The sequence below is a fragment of the Mesitornis unicolor genome, unplaced genomic scaffold (genome assembly GCF_000695765.1).
Source record: "Mesitornis unicolor isolate BGI_N332 unplaced genomic scaffold, ASM69576v1 scaffold29057, whole genome shotgun sequence".
In the NCBI taxonomy this organism is placed as follows: domain Eukaryota; kingdom Metazoa; phylum Chordata; class Aves; order Mesitornithiformes; family Mesitornithidae; genus Mesitornis; species Mesitornis unicolor.
In genome coordinates, this window is record NW_010198846.1 from 1 (window position 1) to 20,007 (window position 20,007).

General features: G+C 42.9%; 1 protein-coding gene across 1 annotated transcript; it reads right to left on the bottom strand.

The window, feature by feature from the left end:
• Positions 1–33: 33 nt before the first annotated feature.
• Positions 34–19,540, bottom strand: LOC104544416 (Fanconi anemia group D2 protein-like; the record flags this gene model as incomplete). Its single annotated transcript, XM_010189281.1, has 18 exons — positions 34–108; positions 654–800; positions 2,558–2,632; positions 3,011–3,085; positions 3,564–3,602; positions 5,131–5,202; positions 5,600–5,693; positions 6,487–6,609; positions 7,095–7,194; positions 8,567–8,694; positions 9,191–9,304; positions 10,888–11,006; positions 11,208–11,336; positions 12,173–12,289; positions 13,323–13,469; positions 14,877–14,986; positions 17,688–17,786; positions 19,432–19,540. Coding segments are annotated over 18 exons (1,872 nt in total), but the record flags the coding sequence as incomplete, so codon positions are not given.
• Positions 19,541–20,007: the final 467 nt, after the last annotated feature.

Genomic DNA, 20,007 nt, shown 5'->3' on the forward strand with positions numbered 1-20,007 from the left:
CCCGAAGCGGCGGCAGGCTCGCTGCTGCAGTACCTCAGCGGGACTTTCTGCGGAGTCCGCCTGGTCGGAGTCCCTCTCGTCCGAAGCTTGAGTCAAAATTTCTTCTCCCTAAGTTGAACACAAAAGACCTGCGCTGAGCGTATGTGAATCAGTCCAAGCGTCCTAGGATGGGACTGAAGCAAGCAGCACTTTGTTCCCATCTTAAACAGTTTTTGAGTAAAAAAGCAGGCTTTGTTTCAGCTGTCCTGTTTCTACAGTGAAAGATGAAGAAAATTGCCAGAACTGCCTTCTGTTAAAGCCACAAGAGAGAGTATGAGGAGGTGTTCAAGTGACCTTTACCTCTTTCCTTCTTTGCGTGTGGATCTGGCCAGCGAGCAGAGGAGAGATCCTCCATGCCCCCTTCATTACACACAGTAAACAGCGACTGCTTTGGTGCGAAAGCTTCGTTGCAAGGAAGCCCCCAGAGATGCAAGGCCTTAATCTTGAAATAAAACGCTTCTTTCTGCTGCACTAGACATGACTGTAATACAGTCACAGGGAATTTGGCTTCTTAGCTCTACCCGCACACAAGAGCTGAGTTACAGTTGTGTGGGCAAGATGAGCATTGTCATTTCCCAGGTTTTAATTGCCCCAGGCAGGACATTGATTCTCACCTGAAGATCCCGATTTTTAAGGATGCCCACCCAGAAGGCCTCCTGGCAGTGGTTGAACGCCAGCATTGCCTTCACTCGGTAGACAAATTGCTCCAGTGACTTCTTCAACAAAGGCACGTGGTTGGTCAGTCCAATGTCTTGGCGAATCTAAATATGAAACACGACTACATGACTACCATTGATTCTTGCCTAAGCGTTCTTGCTATTTAAAAAGCCCTTGGTTATACACGTGGGAGAGATGGGACATGATCCTCACAAAGCTTGCCCAAATCATGTCATTTCTTGGCCAAATTAATTTATAGCTTTTGTTAAAATAATAAACTCGGATAAGCATTTTGTCTAAGGCAGCAAAATGATCCTTTGCGACAACCCAAACAGCCATTCTTGCATTAAGATGCTCTCGGTAGCTGTACTCTGAAATCAGCTCAGCTTCATTTCTTGGAAGAGTTCAACATGTCTGAGAAGAGAGACACTGCTTTGCTTCATGTTCTGCCAACAGGGAATGGATGACCAAGTACCATCAGCAATCTGTTTTCCAGCCTGTGTAACAGGCAGGACCTAACACTCATCAGCACTAATCAGAACCAAATCAGGGAAAACCTCACTAATGACACAGATCAAGAGTCGCAGTGCTTCCTGGCTCTTGGAACCTGCCCAACTCTCTGTAGGCAGTTTGGAGGCTCAACAAAGTACCATGACATTTGCAAAAAAATCTGTCTCCAAGAATTGTCCTTATGTCCAGCACTAGACATGTAAACATAAGAGAGGCTTGCTGTGGAAGAGTAAATGACAAATACTTAGCAACTTACAGGTGAAGCTGATTGCTACCACCTGCTGCTCTTTAAAGATATTCATATTTGAGAGAGAGCAGCAAATCCTAGGTAACTGCATGTTACATCAGTAAGCACCTATTAGTTTTGTATGAAAGTGAAATCAAGGCTGGCTTAAGAAATGCTGATGTCAGCTTCTCTTCAAACAGGTATGGAGGTAATATTGCACACTTATTTGCCTAGATTCAGCTGCTGCCTTCTCATTCTTGCAAAAATTATTTGGCACAGAGAGCTAAATCAGATTGCAACAGATATAAGAGCAGTGGTAAATACAGGTGTTCACCAACTGTACTTATATGCTTACACAGGTCATGGGACACAGCACTTGAAAACTACTTTGTCAAAGCTCCCTCCTCAGACGTGTTCTTGAGCCCCATAGGAGTCTAACAGGGACAAAGCAGCACACATGATGTCACCTCAATGCCTTTTCCCATGTGGTTCTCTCTTGCAACAAGCACTGGCTCTCCACACTGTAAACAAGGTGCTAATCCTCTCCTTCCTGCCTGCCCCAAGTCTCCTACAGAGAGACTGGCAGACTGGTTGCCTGTCACCACCTTCACAGAATCACACAGATTCTTCCTCCCCTCCTTTTGCCCTCTTCCCTAATATCAACGTAACAGTGCCAAAAAGGCACCTCAAGAGGACTTTGAGTAAAGTTTTCCCCTTGTCCACCTCCTGTTGCTGATTCTTCGGACTCACAAGGCTGTTGATCTTTGCCAAAGCTTCTCTCCAGCATTACCACTCTGGCACCTATATTCTATGCAAGGTCTCTAATGTCTTAGCTTGTGCCCTCAGAAACACCCTCTTACAGATGCCAACAACCAAAGATGTCAAGAACTTCTGTCCTAAAACAGAATACGCTAACGTGATCTGACAAGTTAGCCACTTCCAGATAAAAGACTTCAACTTCTGGGCCATTAATCAAAGCTATTTCTCCTCCTTTCAGAGTTTTTGCTTATACAGACACTGCTGGAAGCCTGCAAGTAGAACCTGCCTCTGCCCTGGAAAAGCAGTGCAAGGGAAATAAATCATTCTTCAGACAGGAGTTTGTGCTGCAATTAGAACTTATCTTACCTTGGAATGGCCACACATGTGATGAAGTTGTCTGGTACTCAGCTGCAAGGTTTTCAGCAAACTCTGCACATCGTCCTGCAATAAATAAGTAGACCAGCAAATAATTCTCAAAGGATTTTTCCATAAGGGAAACAAAAATAATGAAACAGTTTTAATCCTAGCAATCCTTTAAAGGTTTATGGGATAGAGATATCACACACATATACAGGAAACATCAGACGAATGGGATGTTCCAACCAGAAGAGTGATGGTAAGTTGGGAAACAGAGATCTGTTTGCTGAGAGAGCACTGGACGGGCACGTAAACAGGGCAGAGCACAGCTGGAAACGTTGGATGTGTTTGTCATGAAGTGTCACAGGTGTCATGCCAACATGTGACCAAAGACAGGAGTCTCCTTCTAGCAAGTCCTGCTTCCTAACTGGCTCCAGACAGTTCTGCTTCCAAAAGGCTTACCCTGTGCTTTTTAAAGCTGTAGTCCAGGAGAGGCATGGCAAGCTTCAGAAACGCTTCTACAAAGAGACGGCCGTACTATAAAAGAATTATAAATATATCAGAAGGCAAATTTAAATTCCTTTTCGAAGAACCATCACAAAGTCAGATAAGGTAATGATACATTCTTTCAAGCTACCCCAGAGACTGTTCTCACTTAGTAAAAGGCTGTATTTATGTGAAGGCTGTACTGAAAGATGCAGGATCAGTAAAGTGTCCCACTTCAATCACTGCAAAGAGAGGCTAAAAGGACAAGGTCCCATCATCATCTCCTCTCATCTGAAGAACCATGGGAAAAGGAAAGAGGGGGAAGAGTCTAAAGTTACTAATGCCAATTGCAGTAAGTATGTTGTGGTTGAGCCATACGATGAGGACTAGTGGAAGACAGTTAAAGGTGTAGGAAACTGTATTTGCTTCTTTCAGAGAATTCAGTAACCACTCTACTCCACTGGAGGCAATGATTCAAGAAAGCTGGTACTTAAACTGCTCTCTTCAGTCATTTTGAATTCTTTCTTACCTTCAGACAGATGCTGAGTACAGGCCTGCTGTCAAATACCTACTTGGGCAAGAGGAAAAAAAGAGCCAGATCAGTCCACAAGTCTAAAGGAAACAATGTAAGCACAGCAGCCAATTAAAAATAGCCCTTCATTACATACCCTGCCTTAAAATGTGAAACCTATTCTAAGGCAACATCCATTCTCAGGTTTTAACAGAGAACGCTACATAAGCATCTGAAATGTAGTGGCTGTCAGGCAGAAGCACTTGGCAGGGTGGCTACTTGGTGATCTAAGGTGCACCTTTTGCAGATGGCACAGAATTATCTCAATCTTAATAGTTTGGGACCCAAGAGACCCAAGTCCATCTGATGGGCAAGTAACCACATAATGGACAAAGCAAAACTGAGATGTGCAAAATAATGTATTTTGGAGGAAATAATGAAACATTAAAAGTAGCGGCTGGCGAAAGACACCAGGTGTCACTGCACTGGTCACACAGTGGTCCAGTATCAAACATGAAATGGAACAGATGGTCTCAGCTCTCTTGAAGGCTTTCTTCTGGTATACATTTGTGTATATATTTTTGCCAGTGACCAATTCTGTAACTAGTCAATGTTAGCACATACATGTGAGTGAGAGCTGTGAGGGCATGCTGGTGCTACTATGGGTTGCAAAACAGAACCAGCTGGTCCATCTCTACCCTTTATGCTCTCAAAAGGCATCTGGAGCACAGGTAGGGCTCCAGTGAATCCAGCTAAATTCACCAGGGCTCATAAGCTGAACTTGAAAAAGCTGGACTTGCCAGTCATCACTTTGAATATGATGTGCATACAAAAGCAAACAGTAATGATCAACCTAAGCAAGGAGAAAAGTGCAGCTGTACCTATCACCTTCTACCCAAAAAATTGTCACACTTGGTGACACTGAATGAACCAGCTCCAAAACTGATGGAAGGGAATATTTCATCCAGTGAGGCTGGCCTTTAGAGTTCATCACTGCAGGACAACGTGAAGTGTCAGCAGGATTCAGAGGAAGATCGTATGTTACCATAAGAGCAAGTGAAGCTTGCGGGCTATCAGATAAGCACTGAATGCAGGTTACAAACAGGAATCTAAGCCTTCTATTCAGAGTACTAGCCTGCCCTCAGCTGAGTACATAGGGAGAATGTTTCCTTCTGTCAGATGTTATTTCAGAACTACCTGAAGGGTTTCTCCCATCTCCCTCTTCCACAGCTGTCAGTGGACTCTGTCAGACACAAAACACTGTACTAGAGAATGAGTGTGTTAGTTCTGTCCTTTTTCTGCACTTCCTTACATCATCCTGTCTCTGTGCACACATATTAATTGTGTGAGAACTATGTTACTAACGTAGTAACTAAGATGTGCAGACTGTAAGAATTAAGTAGTGTTGAAGTGAGAGCTAAATGGAAACCCTTGCACACAGATTATAACTGGCGTTATTTACAACCTCCAGGTTGTTCCACTAGTCAGCCATACTTCACTTTTTTCCCTTGTGATCATGAACCTGGGTTTACTGGGCTTTGCTGGGAATCTGAAGGTAGAGTCACAAAAACAACCAGAATCTCACCTTGACCAAGTTAATGAGGATGTGGAAATTCCGAACAGCAATGTTCCACCGCAGCAGCTTCTCCAGTTGCACCTAATGGGATGCAAAGGGACAATAACCCAAGCTGGTGTATTTCCTCTCACCCTGCTGGATGCTCTCTCAGCATTTGCTGTACCCAAAGCGTCGTTGTTGTTGAAGACAGAGGAACAAAGCTTCACCACAGGCAGATGTATCACAGCAAAACCAGTTGATGGCAATTCCAACCAGAGAAGTGCCCACATGGCTTAAAATACTAAGAATTAACACACTTCCTTGCTCTCAGAGCGGCACTTGGTTGCAAAAATATTTTTGTGCTCCCACACAGGCGAGCAGACCAACTGCAGAGCTTAGTATTTTGCTGATTACTACCTGTTTTCTGGTTATAGCTTCTGCTGGACTTACTAGATTTCTGACATGGGACAAACCACGTCAGAAAACCGTATTTTCCTACCTCACTTGAGTCTGATGGTTTTCCAGCTGGGATGCTTTTCACTGAACTCTCTAGCTGAGCCATCATTACTCGGAAGAAAACCGGGAATGTCTGCCTGTGGAGAAAATGAGAGCAAAACTAAAAGCCAGCTCTGGGCATCTAGATAGGTTTCTTGTCCCCAGAACAATGTGGTAATCTTGAAGGTTACCCAGCTGGGCATCCTGCTCAATAGTAAATCATAGGAGATTGACCCTAGGGCTCATAAGCATGTCTAGCTCTGACTCATCGCCCAGACGAATACAGAATCCTGGGAAGTCACTACCACTTCATCAGTATGAACCACACATAGACACCACCCACTTCTTTGTAGCTCCGCAAAAGGCTTCGCACAGCAAAAGGTTTGCAGCTGTCAGCATAGGATGATTTTGGTAGTTCTAAAGTGCAGAAACTTTGGCCATCCCTGTGTAAACTGTTTTTCCAAATTCCCGTGGCAGGAGCAGAAACACCCCGAGTGTGCTTTTTGCATGCTGCATACCAGCCCAGGATTGCTTTACAGCCAACCCCAGGCCTCTAAGGCTGACTTCTGGAGTGCTTTATACCACCACAGTAGCACAGAAAGAGGCAACATACCTGACAACAGATAACAGTTCATTCTCCAATTAAAATGGCTCACAAATAAACATCTCAACATTGTGTTAATGCACAAGGCCATTCCTCCTTGACGTAAAGCTAATAATGTACTAACATGTTGCGTACTGCCAAAAAAATGTTTACAAATGCCCAGAGTAGTCCACAGCAGTACTAACATGAAACAATAATAGACCACAAAATAAAAAAAATAAATACTAAAAAGCAGAAATTGCCATTGTGCATCTCATGAAATTCAAAGCCTCTACTGATATAATTACCTGCTTAGTGTAGGATAAGTAGAAGAACATCCATCTTTGGCAGAGTTTATCAGTTCAGGAACACCAACACTGGAGATTTCTTCTATAGCTTTCAGGATGTTATCTGTGTGCTCCAGGTAGACACTAAATCCAACAGCAGTGTAGTTCATCAGTAAATATTACACAAAATAACACAGCAGGTTCTTGAACGCTGCCCTACCTGCAACATGTGGCCTAAAATTGCCAAGCTCATTCTTATGCCAAAGGCAATCATATGTAGGAAATCCAAAGCAATACTGAAAACTGTCACAGAAACATCATGAAAAGCTACCATGATCTGAAACAAACCTGGATTTAATATTTCCTCATTCTGCTATTTAGGAAGGACAGGCTGGAAAGAAGAGGAGATTATGGAGTTGCCCTTTATATGAGAGAATGGCTGGAATGCATGGATCTCTGCCTGAGGATGGGTGATGAGCCAACTGACAGCTTACAGGTAGAGATTAAAGTACCAACCAATATGGGTAACGTTGTAGTGCTCTCCTGGGTTTGCTGCATTCCTCTGCAGCAGCAGTAATTACTAGGAAAAGAACACCTCAGCATGCTTGAGACAATGGCTTGTGCCTCACCAGAGCAGAGTATGCAGTGCGCTGTTGAACTGGCTGCCCTTCTCTCGGTCTCCACCAGGCTTCACCCATGACCGGCAGAGGAACTGCTTTGCTAGGGAAGCTGTAAAAGATAAGGGATGACTTATTGAAGAAAGTAGATGTGTTTAATTTCCCATGTACTGCAAGAATCCAATACCATTTTCTTCTTCCCTATAAAGGCAGCGTGTCCCAATGGCTTTTTGAAAGATCACAATATTGCTACTTCTCAACATGCCTGAAAACTTTGTTAAGTCAGAATACATTTCTCCTAAAAAGCAGTAAGGCCACAAGGACATGTATCACGATAATAAAATATATGAACATCCAGTGTGTTCCTGGTCTGGAATACCCATTCACATCAGAACTGTGATCCCTCTCTCTCTGACCAAACTTACGTTGAGCATTATTTGTTTGGTAGCTCCTACAGCGTGCCAACCATTTGTTTCTAATTAGGGCCATATGTAACCCTTAGGGGATCCATTTATAGAAATGGAATTACAGTAACAAGTCACTTGACTTTTTGGCAACAGCGCTAGAATAATAAATGTGAAAAGGCAAGTTTAAAGTTTACAGATTTCTTAAATCAAAACTGCTGACAAACCTGTTTGTCTCTTGCGAAAGTGTTTAAGACCAGGAATTTACTAGTTAAAATTGGTTATTCCAGGTCATACTCAGTGGGCAGTTCTTCCAGAGTGGGACTATTTAAAATAGTAAACTAATCTCAGAGTAGGGAACTTACAATTCTGAGTGGCTATGGGGATCTAAGGACAAATTCTAGAGGTGTCTCAGTATGACAAGGTATGGCTGAGAGGGGTGACTGTGTCTGGGGTCTTTATTTCAGTGTGTGACAAAGTGGAGACCTACTCCTTTTCTTGTATGTTCTCTGCAAGCATGTCTATGCCTTATCTGCTTGAATGCTGTTCCTCTTACAGAATGGATCCTAATCCTTGTGAAGAGTTCTCTTAATTGAAAATATTTGTTGCATGGGTTTAACATACAGGTTTTCCTCTCTCTGCCCTGAAGAAAAAGCTGTATTTGCAGTTCATTTTCATAATTTTTGGAAATGAGCTGTCACAGCATACTGAGACATCTGTACTTACACTAGGAGGTTACATCAGATTACATCTATGTTCATGTCCATAATCAGTGATTAAACTGGTACCAAAATTGAATAGCAGGCTTGTTCTTAGAACTCTTAAAAGCTGTGAGACCAACTAAGAGAGCTGGAGTCTCCCTTCCTGCATGTGCCTGAAGCGTAGCAAAACAAATACCAAGGAGGTTTCAATATATTTATTGCAGTTCCTTTTACTAATGGCTAGGACTGTTTACCCCAGTGAGATTACTAGAATACAAAAGGGACATCTCTCCCCCAGAAGATGCACTCCAGAGGTAGAATCCAAGACTTACAGGAAAAGGACAGCATGAAAACTAATTAGAGATTCTTCACACATTACCCATTTTGTCTTTCTTCCAGCCAGCCATTGGTTTTTCAGCAATGGCAATCAGGAGCTGAGTGAGGATGAATGCACAGTGGAAGCTGGGAACACTCTGCTGGAAATTCAGTAGGTAGTGAAAACTCTCACTGGGGATGACAGGAAAGGGAAGATATGAAAACAGTGTAGATAATCTGCCAGAAACACATAAATAAAAAGGAAGTATGAAACCAGCTCGGATCCAATGCCTCCCTAGCCCAGTAGTTTCTCTCTAGCAGTGCCCTTCTAAATAAGGGATTGTCAGCCACTAGTAAAAAAAAAGTTAAAAAAGATAAAAGTTCGGTCACCAAGAAACTTCTCTCAAGCCTCAGTCACACCTTTATACACTGCTTTTCCTAGTGCAACCTTCTAGTCTCAAATAGCATACAAATGAATGAGATCCATAGATTAATGCGTATTTCATAATCCAGTAGCTCATTTTTATGAGGTTTGACTGCACTACCATTCAATTAATACAAAGCTCTCTTAAGGTAGTATGGTCTCTATGAGAGCTCCCAATCACACATTTACCCATAACGTCCACACGAAACAGGAAAAACAGCTTGAAAGTCATTCCCTTCAGAGCTTGGGAAATACTGATTTTACCTGATCAGCTCCTCAAGAAGAAGAAACTCTGTCTCTCCTGGCTTTAGCCTGTCTGCAAGCACCTGGAGAGCTGACCTTAGCAAGTCAGCATTTTCATGCTGAGAAAAACCATTCCTGAGGGGAAAGGAAAAAAAAATCCTGTTCACCATCAGACTAGCAGGAAGAGAGGTATCAGATGCAAAAGCATATCTGGGAATATTTTTGCAACAGTGAAGAAACTGGATATGCAAGAAGAACCCTGCAATATGAAAGGTATAATGGGACACAAAAAACTGAAAACTGATTCTGACAGTAACCTTTGTTCATAGACACTTCCTCTTTTTCAGGGAATGAAAACCCTTGGGTACACAAAATACTAACTTTTCAGTCAGACCGCAGACCTGGCTAGGAGAGGACAGGCCACTGGAGGTAAGTGGAGGTCCATATATACTAAAACAATGCTATGCAGACCTGAAAAAAAAGAGGATGCTGAATGACAGCTGCTGTGCAAGTGCAGTGATAGTGGCTGGTTGCCTCTTAAACAACAGGTAAGAGCCTAACAGGGAGGAAAACTGTAGAGATCTTCACTTTGCACTACTGGTGTCTGAAACCATTCAGTGAGGTTAGGCATTCTGGAAAAGCTCAAATGCCTTCATGTTCTAGAGCTGTAGACTGAACACACAGACTTGATAATGGTGCTCAAGTGCACCTTTAACACAAAAGTTAGTTAACAATTGTTGACATAAGAGGGCTTGATTAAATGTGTGTAATTTGGTTGTTGGACTTAAGTAGCTTGACAGCTACCCCAAATATATGGCTGCCTGGGCTACAACAAAACAGAATTATGTTACTCTCTATTCAAACTGAACAGCAAAACTGATCTTGAGCTGCCTGTGGTGACAAAGTGGGTCAGTTTCTTTGGTTTTCAAGATGGGTACACTAAGGAACAACCAACATTCATACTAGCTAATGAGAAAATGACCAATCCAAAATAGTCAGGAGTAGATCAGGATCCCTGAGGCTCCAGAAGGGGTCAACAGGAGAAGCAGACCTCAGACCTCACATGCAATTACTACTCTTTTTAAGTACAAAGGTAAACCACTTTCTGCACAAAGATCTAAATTAGGGTTCAGAAAAAATTTCTATGACGCTATCCTGGATTATATTAGCAGATGCAGAGGTCACATCCAGGCTGCACCTGCATTGCTGAGTTTGGCATTTATGAATCCAGTTAAAGTGCATCAGCAGCACAGGCTTTTCATCAATGAAGTACACGTTCATCCTTTCCTATTGGCAAAAGAAATTCTTTTTCCTGTCGCCCAGGATCCAGGCAGTGACAATTTAGCAAAGGATGAGGGGACTGACTGGGTAAGACATTCCAAGATCCCTAGGCAGAATGAGAGTTGCACAACTAGGTGTGCCAGTGTGCCACTTATGCTTGTTTTGATCCAAAACCACATTGGATTCTAGCCAGTTCAGTGCCTCACTGTGCACTCACTGTTAATCACCTACAGTTTTAGTTCAGCTCAGGATCAGGCAATGAAGCTTGACATAACTATGAAGTGCTTAAAAGTCTCCAACCACTGCAGTAAGTTGTTCTGCATGGCTGACAGGCCATTTGCTGCATACAAACACTTGAAAGAAAAGAAACAAGAAGAGGAAGCAATAAACAGATTATGCTTATTTAGGCAACTATATATGCTTTTGTTTAAACTCACCAAGCAAACAGAGAGTGAAAAGTTAGTAACAGCTGTTGGTAACAAGAGGACATAAGCTGGTGCTCCTGGATGTTCACTCTGGGGTCATCTTCCACACCCTGATTTTGTGTAACAACTGCCTTTAATACAGAACAAGTAATTCATTAAATGCTATTCAGAGGAAAGACAGTGGCACAAGAATCTATTTCCATAAATTTCATGTTTAAAAAACCTGAAGAAAACAAAGTCACTCTCTTCTCCCCCACAAAAAAACCCCAAAAATACATTTAGAGGTGACAAAATCTGACAGCTTTTTTGAGTCAAAATTGCTGCCCACTGACCTGGAAGTAGTTGTGCATGTTCTCCATGTGATTACACAGTGGCTTTAGTAGCTTCACTATACACAGAGCAACTTCCTTGGGGGATCTCTGACACAGGTGGGAAAAGCCAATATCCTTGTAGCCTCTTTCCTGCAACAAATCCGGAAGATTAAAGTAATTTCATCAGCCTTATTTGAGAATCTCTTTGCATCTTTGCTACCTATTAGACTGCCTCTGAGCAGTAAAATTCCTGATGTCATACACTCTGTCAGGAAGGGTCACAGAATAAAAAAGCTGACTTGTGCTGAACAACCAACGCTCAGACAAGTGGATAACATTTGATAAAAAGAATAAAAATGACGTGACATGTAGCTCTTTTACATTTTACTCAAATGCTAAGAGAAGACAGTCTCTGCACATAAGAATTAAGACAGGTAGAAGGACAAGGAGAAAGAACACTGAATACGAAGGAATCCATCAGGTTGTAGTGAATTTTTCATAGTTTAATGCAATGGGCCACACATGTTTACTTTCCTCCTGAAGGCATCAGCGAGGAATACAAGGAGTCACTGCAATCAGGGTGTTCTTGTGAAGACTACAGAAAAAAGCAGAAAAACTGATCCAGCAGCTTCTGTTGGATTTGGCAGCAAAGTGACCTGCCTAACCTGAGCTGCCTCTTGGCTCTTCTGAGCCTAGGAAAAAGGGTCACTCGAGTTTTGAGTCTACAAGGCATTTCCTCAGTTATACACCCTTTCCTGAGACATGAGGAGAATAAGATGCTGCAAACACTTCAGCAGGGGAAGTGGTACAGAAGTCTCTTTTGAAAGACCAAGTGCTGCTCTGACACACAGTTGGGCATCAGGACTTCCACGTAACTGTTAGGTGAAAATCATTCTGAAAAACATTTCTCTCAGGAAAGGCCTGGAGGCCATTGATGTGCTCTGCCTCAGCCCAGGTCTAGCCCCATCAGCTGCTGCTGCACTTGCCTTTGGAAAGGGCGCTCTCCTTGTGGAGCCTGGGGTCAGCACATGTTCCAGTTTCCAGCACAGGTCATCCAGAAGGAAGCAAAGTTCAGCAGGCCCCAGCTGGACAACCTCACAAGCCTGCAATTACAAGAATAGTCAATCCTGGGACCCAGCACATAATTGTAGTACCTTGAAGCTCAGGTTCACCCCCTCCATTTCCAGTTAAGACTCCTGGCTTAGTTAACCTCAGCCAGGGACCTATTTGGGAGGTGCTAGGTTTTTATGTGTCCCCCACTGCAGGTATGGGCCATTGGTTCTGGTTACTCAAAGCATGAAGCAAACCTGGTACTCTGAGCATAGCTGAGGCAATGTCAGTAACACTGAACTACTGAGACAGAACTGATTCCTTTACACTGACATCGAAAATAAGCTCCTAAAGATTAAAAAAAAAGGTTTAAGCCCAAAGAGTCACAGAATTCACCGAGTAATAGTCAAGAAGTAATTTGAAATAATGCCAACTAGCCCAAGAGACTTGTCAAGCAGTCTTGTTGGCCTGCATGCAGAGAGACCTTGGTGCAGGTCAGGCTGTACTCCAGCCTGCCACGGCCTTTTCATATTTTACTAGACTTACTGTAGCCTTACAGAATTAGACTCCAGATGGACTCAGCCTGCCTACAAAGAGGGTAACAAAATAAGACCCTTCTGCTTTCCACACCCAGAGTAATGCAGTTTTATATAAGCTCCCAGATAATAAACAGGACCCTGCCCACTGCGGGCACATTCACAACACCAGTCCCACATTTGTGCAGTTTCCAATCTGTGTATTTAACATCCTACAGCTTAGCAGTGTTCACTAATAAAGCCCCTTTCTTCCTATTAACTCTGTACATGTTATGCTGTATCTTTTTTTCTTTTATGCAACATCTATATTACTTTGCTTTTAACATTACCACACGTGTCTGCTGCTCTCAGGCAAGTCCTTATCTCAGTGCTTGAAGTACCTTGGTTTCTTTGGGGGCAAATTCTCTCCTGGGACCTAGCTCACTGCCCTGGACCAACACATCCTAACATCAACCTCCTGTCCATTTCAGTGAAGCAGAAGGGGCCAAGGCCTCCAGGGGAGGCTGCTACACAAAGTCTTATCAGTACAGTTCTATGCTGTTCCATTCACCTTCGTATGCATCTCTGTGTCCAAGACAGACTTTGTCAGCAGCCCACAGTGGAGTACAGTGAACACTTCAAGGTCTAGCTCTCGGAAGTACAGGCGATAGCTCTGCAGCTGTGCCAGAGGATTTCCTGCCTCTCTCTCAGCAGCAGTCTGAAAAGTAAATGGCAGAATTAAGGCTGTAAGAACTTCTAGCTCAAACAAAGCTATTTCTTTCACACAGATCTCTATATTTTGTGCCAGGTTGAAAAAAAAGAAGACTAAGAAGAATTCACAATAGCTAGTAGAGACAAGCACATAGAATCAGAAGTGTTAGCATTTTGGACTGTACAAGTTACTAAAAATTTTCTAGAAAAAAATACTTAGGAAACTGGAATAATCTTTGGTATCTCCTTTCTGTGACTCAGTGGTCACTGCAAAACCCATTCTGGACTTGCATCGTAAGCATGACAAGAGATGAAGGCAAATGTTTTTATGTCTGATAAATACCAGGATGATAAACTATGGGATGGTCTGTTGCCCCTAGTTGACAATCTGTAAATTGTTAGAGACTAACATCACACAACCCAGTCAGGGGAGCTGATGTGTGTTACACGTGGCTCACAAGGATTTCTATATTCTGTTGTCCTGGGCAGGACATCTAAGAACTAGTCTGGGACCAGTAATCTAGTTAAGTAAGAAAGATTAGACACATTCCTTCCCAAAATTATTTGAGACTTTGCTTATATCCTGTAACTTAAGTGACTTTGTTACCATATATGACTCAGTTATCATATCTGTACAACAGCAGAAGCAGCAACATATTTGCATGGCTGAAACTGATAAAATGGACTCTGAATATTTATTAGGAACAGTGGTAGAAGTGGGGCCTTGTGGAATGCTTACGAGATCCCAGATCTCATGATGCTGAGCCCAAAGAAGCGCACACTTTCTTGGCTTCTCTCTGTCTGCCAGCACAGATCTTGCATTCCAGACATGATAACAAAACTGTAAAAATTTATTAAAAAGAACAAGAAATAAAATCCAATAATTCATTACTTGACAAGTTTGGAAAATAGTTCTTAGTGTGTGATGAAAATGGATAACTTTAAAGATGCCTTATCATGAACACATAGATTAAATACCTCAAGGAAAATCTGCAAAAGGAGCACCTGTGACTGCAGTAGACTATCTCCTACAGTCCTTACCAGGGTTTGTATTTTCCAGATTCGTCTCACAATTTCTGACCTGAGTCTAGGAATGGCAGGTTACTGCAGTCATCTGAGAGATGGGACACTGGCTTAAACTAGAAACCTTCCATAGTCTTAACCAGAGAGCAACTAATAGTATTATTGATAATCCTACATATTTGCACTGCCCTGAACCACATTGCCTGCTGGAGAGTGGCAGATAATTTTCAAAATACAGATGGGAGACAGGTATCAGAAAGCAGAATTGAACCACTTCGCTGTGATTAACTTTTGAAATAAACAACTCCCCTCTCTCAAAGCTTTTGTTTACGCTTCTGTGTCATCTTCTCTAGTCTGTCTTTCTTGCAAGTCCCCAGTGATATACACCTACCTTCTCCAGCTCAGAGAGCTCAGTATCAGGCTGGTTTCCCTCAGAACTGTCATCTGCTTGAGAACGATCTGCAGAGCCAGCTTTGCTGCCATCAGTCTTTTTTTTCCTTCCTTAAAGAGAAAATCAACTTCAGAAACAAAAGCTGTGCTGCATCATTGTGCTGAACACTAGCCCTTACAATCAGGAAAATTGCACAGGTTGTATTTTCATCAGCCCTAAGAAAGCATGGAGCACGCACAGGTTGTGTGTCATTCATAGCCGGGATCACAGTTCAAAAAAGTCAAATGCATTTGGGGTTCTCCCACAGCCAGCTTCTGTTTTATAAAATCAGAGTAACAAATTAAAGCAAGTATCACTATTTTTACTGAAGTTTAAACATTATGAAGTGATTAGAAAAATGAGTAGGACTCATCTTAAAAAAATGCTTCAACCAAAATTTAGTGTTTCTTTCTCAGACAGTATTGAGAGAGGAAGAGGACCTGGAAAATGAAGGCAAGACAAAACTATGAAAGAACTTGCAAGGATGCCAAGCCAACAGCAGAGTAACACAATGAATTGATTGCAGTGGTCTTCGTTGCTGACAACAGTTGGGAGATTCTGACCTGATGGTAGGGACCTGATGCACTATGTAGTAGAGAGATCAAAGAAACAGAACTACATTGATTTCAAACAATGCACGGGATGTATTAGACCAAACAGACGGCCAGTAAGTCACCAAGGTGAGGTGACATTCACACAAAATCACCAAAGGAATTCACATGTGACATTTCAGAGCTGCTTGCCAACATAATTCCACTTAATAAAAAGGGATCTAAAGGAAATCCAGGGAATTAAAGACCAGTGAGTCTGTCCTCCATCACTGGGAAACTGGCAAAGTTCTTTACAATAGAAAATAAGACCACTGAGCACACAGGCATAGTCTGTTGGGGAAAAGTCAGCAGGGCTTCTGTGAAGGAAAACCTTGCCTCACTAGCCTGCCAGGATGCTAATATGATGTGGACAAAAAGGGTTCTTCAGCCAGAAGAGATTTAGATTTCCAAAAAGACTTCGACAATATTTTTATGCCAGAAACTGTTAAGGAACTGAACTGGAGTAGTGCTTTCTTGGGCTGAAAGCTTGTTAAAGGAAAAGGAACAAAGGGCAGTGCAATTTTCAGGTGGAATCAGTCCTTGTGTCCTTCAGGAATGGGTTGTATTCAACTTCATAAGCAACCTGGAGAAGGAAATGCTCAGGGAAACCCCCAACAAGTGCAAAGTTTGGCATACACTTTAACCTGCCACTTTATAACTGCTGTGCTGATGAGCATCAGAGACTTCTGCTTTTGTATCTCTGTGATCCTTTCTGAGGCCCAGGCTATAGATGAATATATCAATGAAGCTGCATCTTTTGTTGCTTTGTCATTGGAAGAATAGGATCAGACAGGAGAAAGTGTTCCAAGTCATAATAAATAAACCCTCTGAATCAGACTGGAAAGTGAATTTGATATGCTGCATCTCTTCTAAGGAGCTCCCTGTTCTCTCTCCTTTGAGGAATAGCCTTAGGTTCAATTTTATGACAGCGCTTGAGCTGATCTAACAGCTCAGGAGTAGTCCTGCTCCTCCTCCTACCTCTCTCCTGTTCCCAGTCACGCACACCTGACACTTGCCCTGCACTGACTCAGGAACCCTGATCACCAATTAAGCAGAGTCAACTTGCTGAAATGGCAAAAAGCTAACCTACCAAAAAGTAAATAGTAAAAATAGCTACCATGTAACAATACAAGGAAGGAAATCATGCAGCTCGGGGTGTGGGGAGAGGGAAGCCTTCCCCTGTGTACTGGCAGCAAACTATTTAATTTGGTTCAGCCACAGTAAGACGCTGCAAACCTAAAGGGGGAGCAAGGTTGGTGTCAGAACTGTATCTTCTCAAGGCTGTGACCCATGATCACAACATTCACTTATTTTTTTGGTTTTTTGTAGGCAAGATAAGCTGAGCTCAAGAATCTCTTAGGCTGGTCTGGGCTTACTAGTCTGAGCACTGCTCAAAATACAGTATCTGAAGTGACAGATCCTCCTCTTGTCTGCAGAACATAGTAATAACTTTCCTTCTGCTTTAATCAGTCTTATGTGACAGGTCCAGTCCCCACAGAATGGGTTTGGCACAAAAGGAGAAAGCACAGGAGACAAGGTGTCTCTAACCTGTGGCCTCTTCCAGTTGTTTTCCGAATGGAATGTGAATTTTTGAAGTCCAATTTGGCTTAAAGGCAGACACATTCCCAGGAAATGTTAATCTAATCTAGAAGTAAAGTTAGAGAGAGAAAGAACAAAGCAAATCTACTTCAGCTTTTCAAGCTGAAAGGCAAGTTGTTTCTTCTGTGTGTGAGCTAGCAATGGAAAAGGATAAGGGAAACATTTCTTTGAGCAGTAGCACCATGACAAGTTTCCTAAGGGATCAGTTAAATACAACCTGTGGCAGCTCAAGCCACAGATTCAGTACAAGACAACTGCACCAACCCATCAAAGGCAGAACAGCTTACTGCTACAGAATATGCTTTGGCAAGTGAAAACAGACAATGAAAGCCCTGGATTTGCAGGGTTAAATGCTAAGCATCAGCTTTCCCAAGGAGACAGACTATCCAACACCTGTTTGGAGTAGGCTATCTTTTCATCCCCACTTCAGCTGCAACAGGAGTTGATCAGATAAGATTTCAAGCTAGATAGACCTTGCCAGGAATTCTGTGCCTTATGCGCACAAGTGCAATGGCTGCAGTGCAAGATGGCAGCCAAACACCACATCATGTCCGTTTGCTTAAATGTTTTAAACTTTCGTTACCATTCCTTTTTTTCACTGGACCAACAGCATTAACAGATGGTACAGCCTCCAGGGCTTCAGAATCAAAAGTAGCTGGCGGTGGGACATAGCCAGGAGTTGCTGAAAGAGCCAAAATATAGAAATTGGGTTAGTTCAGCTCCTAAACGACAAAATACAGGCAAGATATATATCTACAGGAAGTATCATATGTTTCACCATCCTGGTGAGCATCCCTCTGCTCTTATCCTTAGGTGCATTTAGCTCCGATTTGCCTTATCATATGTTCACACTGCATTGGAATTACAGCTCTTTGCATTCCTCCAGCCAGGGAGGATAACAAGGGCTGAGCTGTCCTTGGACATCTGTCCACGTTGGTGGAGCTTAAAGGGCTGTTCCAGCCCGTCTAAGCCCTTTCCTTACTGGCCTTGTAGTGCTCTTGGAGCGGCAGAAAAGTTTTGAGGCTGCACGTTATTCCAGATGAAGTTGGTCTGTTGGTTTGCAAACACAGCTCTTGATGTAAGGTTGTGTAAGGCTATATGGAAGGTGACAGGGTATTCATTACATTTATCATGTCAGACCTTTTCAGTGTGAAAGAAGATAACAAGTAAAGAGGGAAGCCATAAACAAGAACAGACAGATATAAACCTGTTCTACAAGGGATAATGGAGACAAGGCCAAAAACCAAAAGCAGAACTGTCCTATTAGTATGCTTGCCTGACTGAACCTTGGCCTGTTCTCAGCAGTCTGTGCTATCTTCTTATTAACTACTTTCTTAACTGAATTTCAGTGTAATCTCACTATCCTCTGTGTGAGTGCGTGTACGCACGCATGTGCCATAAAGACTAAATGCCAACTACTGGTGAGACCTGTGTGAGTAAATACTGGGCCAGCAACTAGAGTTGGACCACCCTGGGCCTGCAGTGCCAGTAACTGGAGAGAGTGAGGGTCTCAGTGTCAGTAGTTAAAGGTGCCATAGATCTTGGGAGCATCTCTACAGGCTCCATAGGCTGTGTGTGTGCAGCCCGTGCCTGTGAGATGAGTGTCCTAGTGCACATGTCTGTTTGCTAGCAAGCAGCAAACTGGAACAGCTGGTGAGTAGGGGACTCATGGAGCAGATTAGAAGGCCTGGGATATGGACAGATAGAGGGGCTTATAGGATCTGCAAATGTTCATGTGCTTATGACTCTAGAGTGTGTCGTGTGTGTGCCTTCACTAGTGAACCTCAGCCTTAACCAGCTGAAGAACAGATTGGGGAGCCTGTACTTGTTTTATGTGAGTCCTATACATAGGTGCTGTTGAAGGCAGAACCTTGTCTGTGGCAGTCTGTGTAGCTGTGCACATCAGCCTGGAGCAGAGACCCAGTGATGTCCATGCTGGGCTCCAGCCACCAGGCAGAAGGAATTCACGGGCCTAGAGCAGCTGGCAGCAGTGGATGCTTATAGCATCCCTTAACAGCTTGTTAAAACCTAAACACTGGAGAAACACGCTGTTTCTTTAAGGACAGAGGCTGGGTTACTCCAGTATCCACCACACTCAGGCTGATTCTGCCAAGTCTGCCTGGGAACAATCAAAGAGATGTCACTGAGGAAGTGACTGAGAAGAGCAGTTTGGACTCAGATAAATTGCAAACAATGGGTGTCCATGCATTAAGTCTCAGGCCACTGTAAAAATGTGTTACCATATACTTCCTCCATTGATGTTTAAGCCAATCCCTTTCACTTCACAGTTGGCACAGGCCAAGAATGTGCAAATGTTTCATATTTACCTGCCAAGCATTTCGCCAGCACATTCTGCAGCTCTGTGATGTTCTGTAAGCGAGTCAAAACCTTCCCCTTCATCTCAGCGTCCTGCTGCTGGCAGAAGGCATTTACAACCTAGAGACACAAACCAAACTCACTGACTTAATGAGATCTGTACCCACTCTTTCTGCCTTTTCTTTTCTGAATAACATCCACAAGTCCTGAATGAGCACACAACACAGCACAAGTGGCCTGTGTGACCAGATCCAGACTGCAAGAGCAAAGCTCTTCAGAAACCCATGAGAATATCTACATAATAGGTGCAATCTACAAAAAAGCAACAGAGCAACACCTACAATCAAATATTAACTGAAAAATAATTAGCAGACAGCACTTTGCCAGGTTTCTGTGCTGCTTGTAGCTCTGTAGACCCCTTGACACTTCCTAGGTCTGCCAGGAAAGAGGTAGTCCTGGGAAAAGAGCAGGAACAGGGAAGACTGGGAATGTGGAATTGCACCAACTCTGATATAGCTTGTTATCAGAATAATCCCAGCAGGGAACATTCCCACTGACCATCAATGTTAGCAAATGCATGGTCCAAA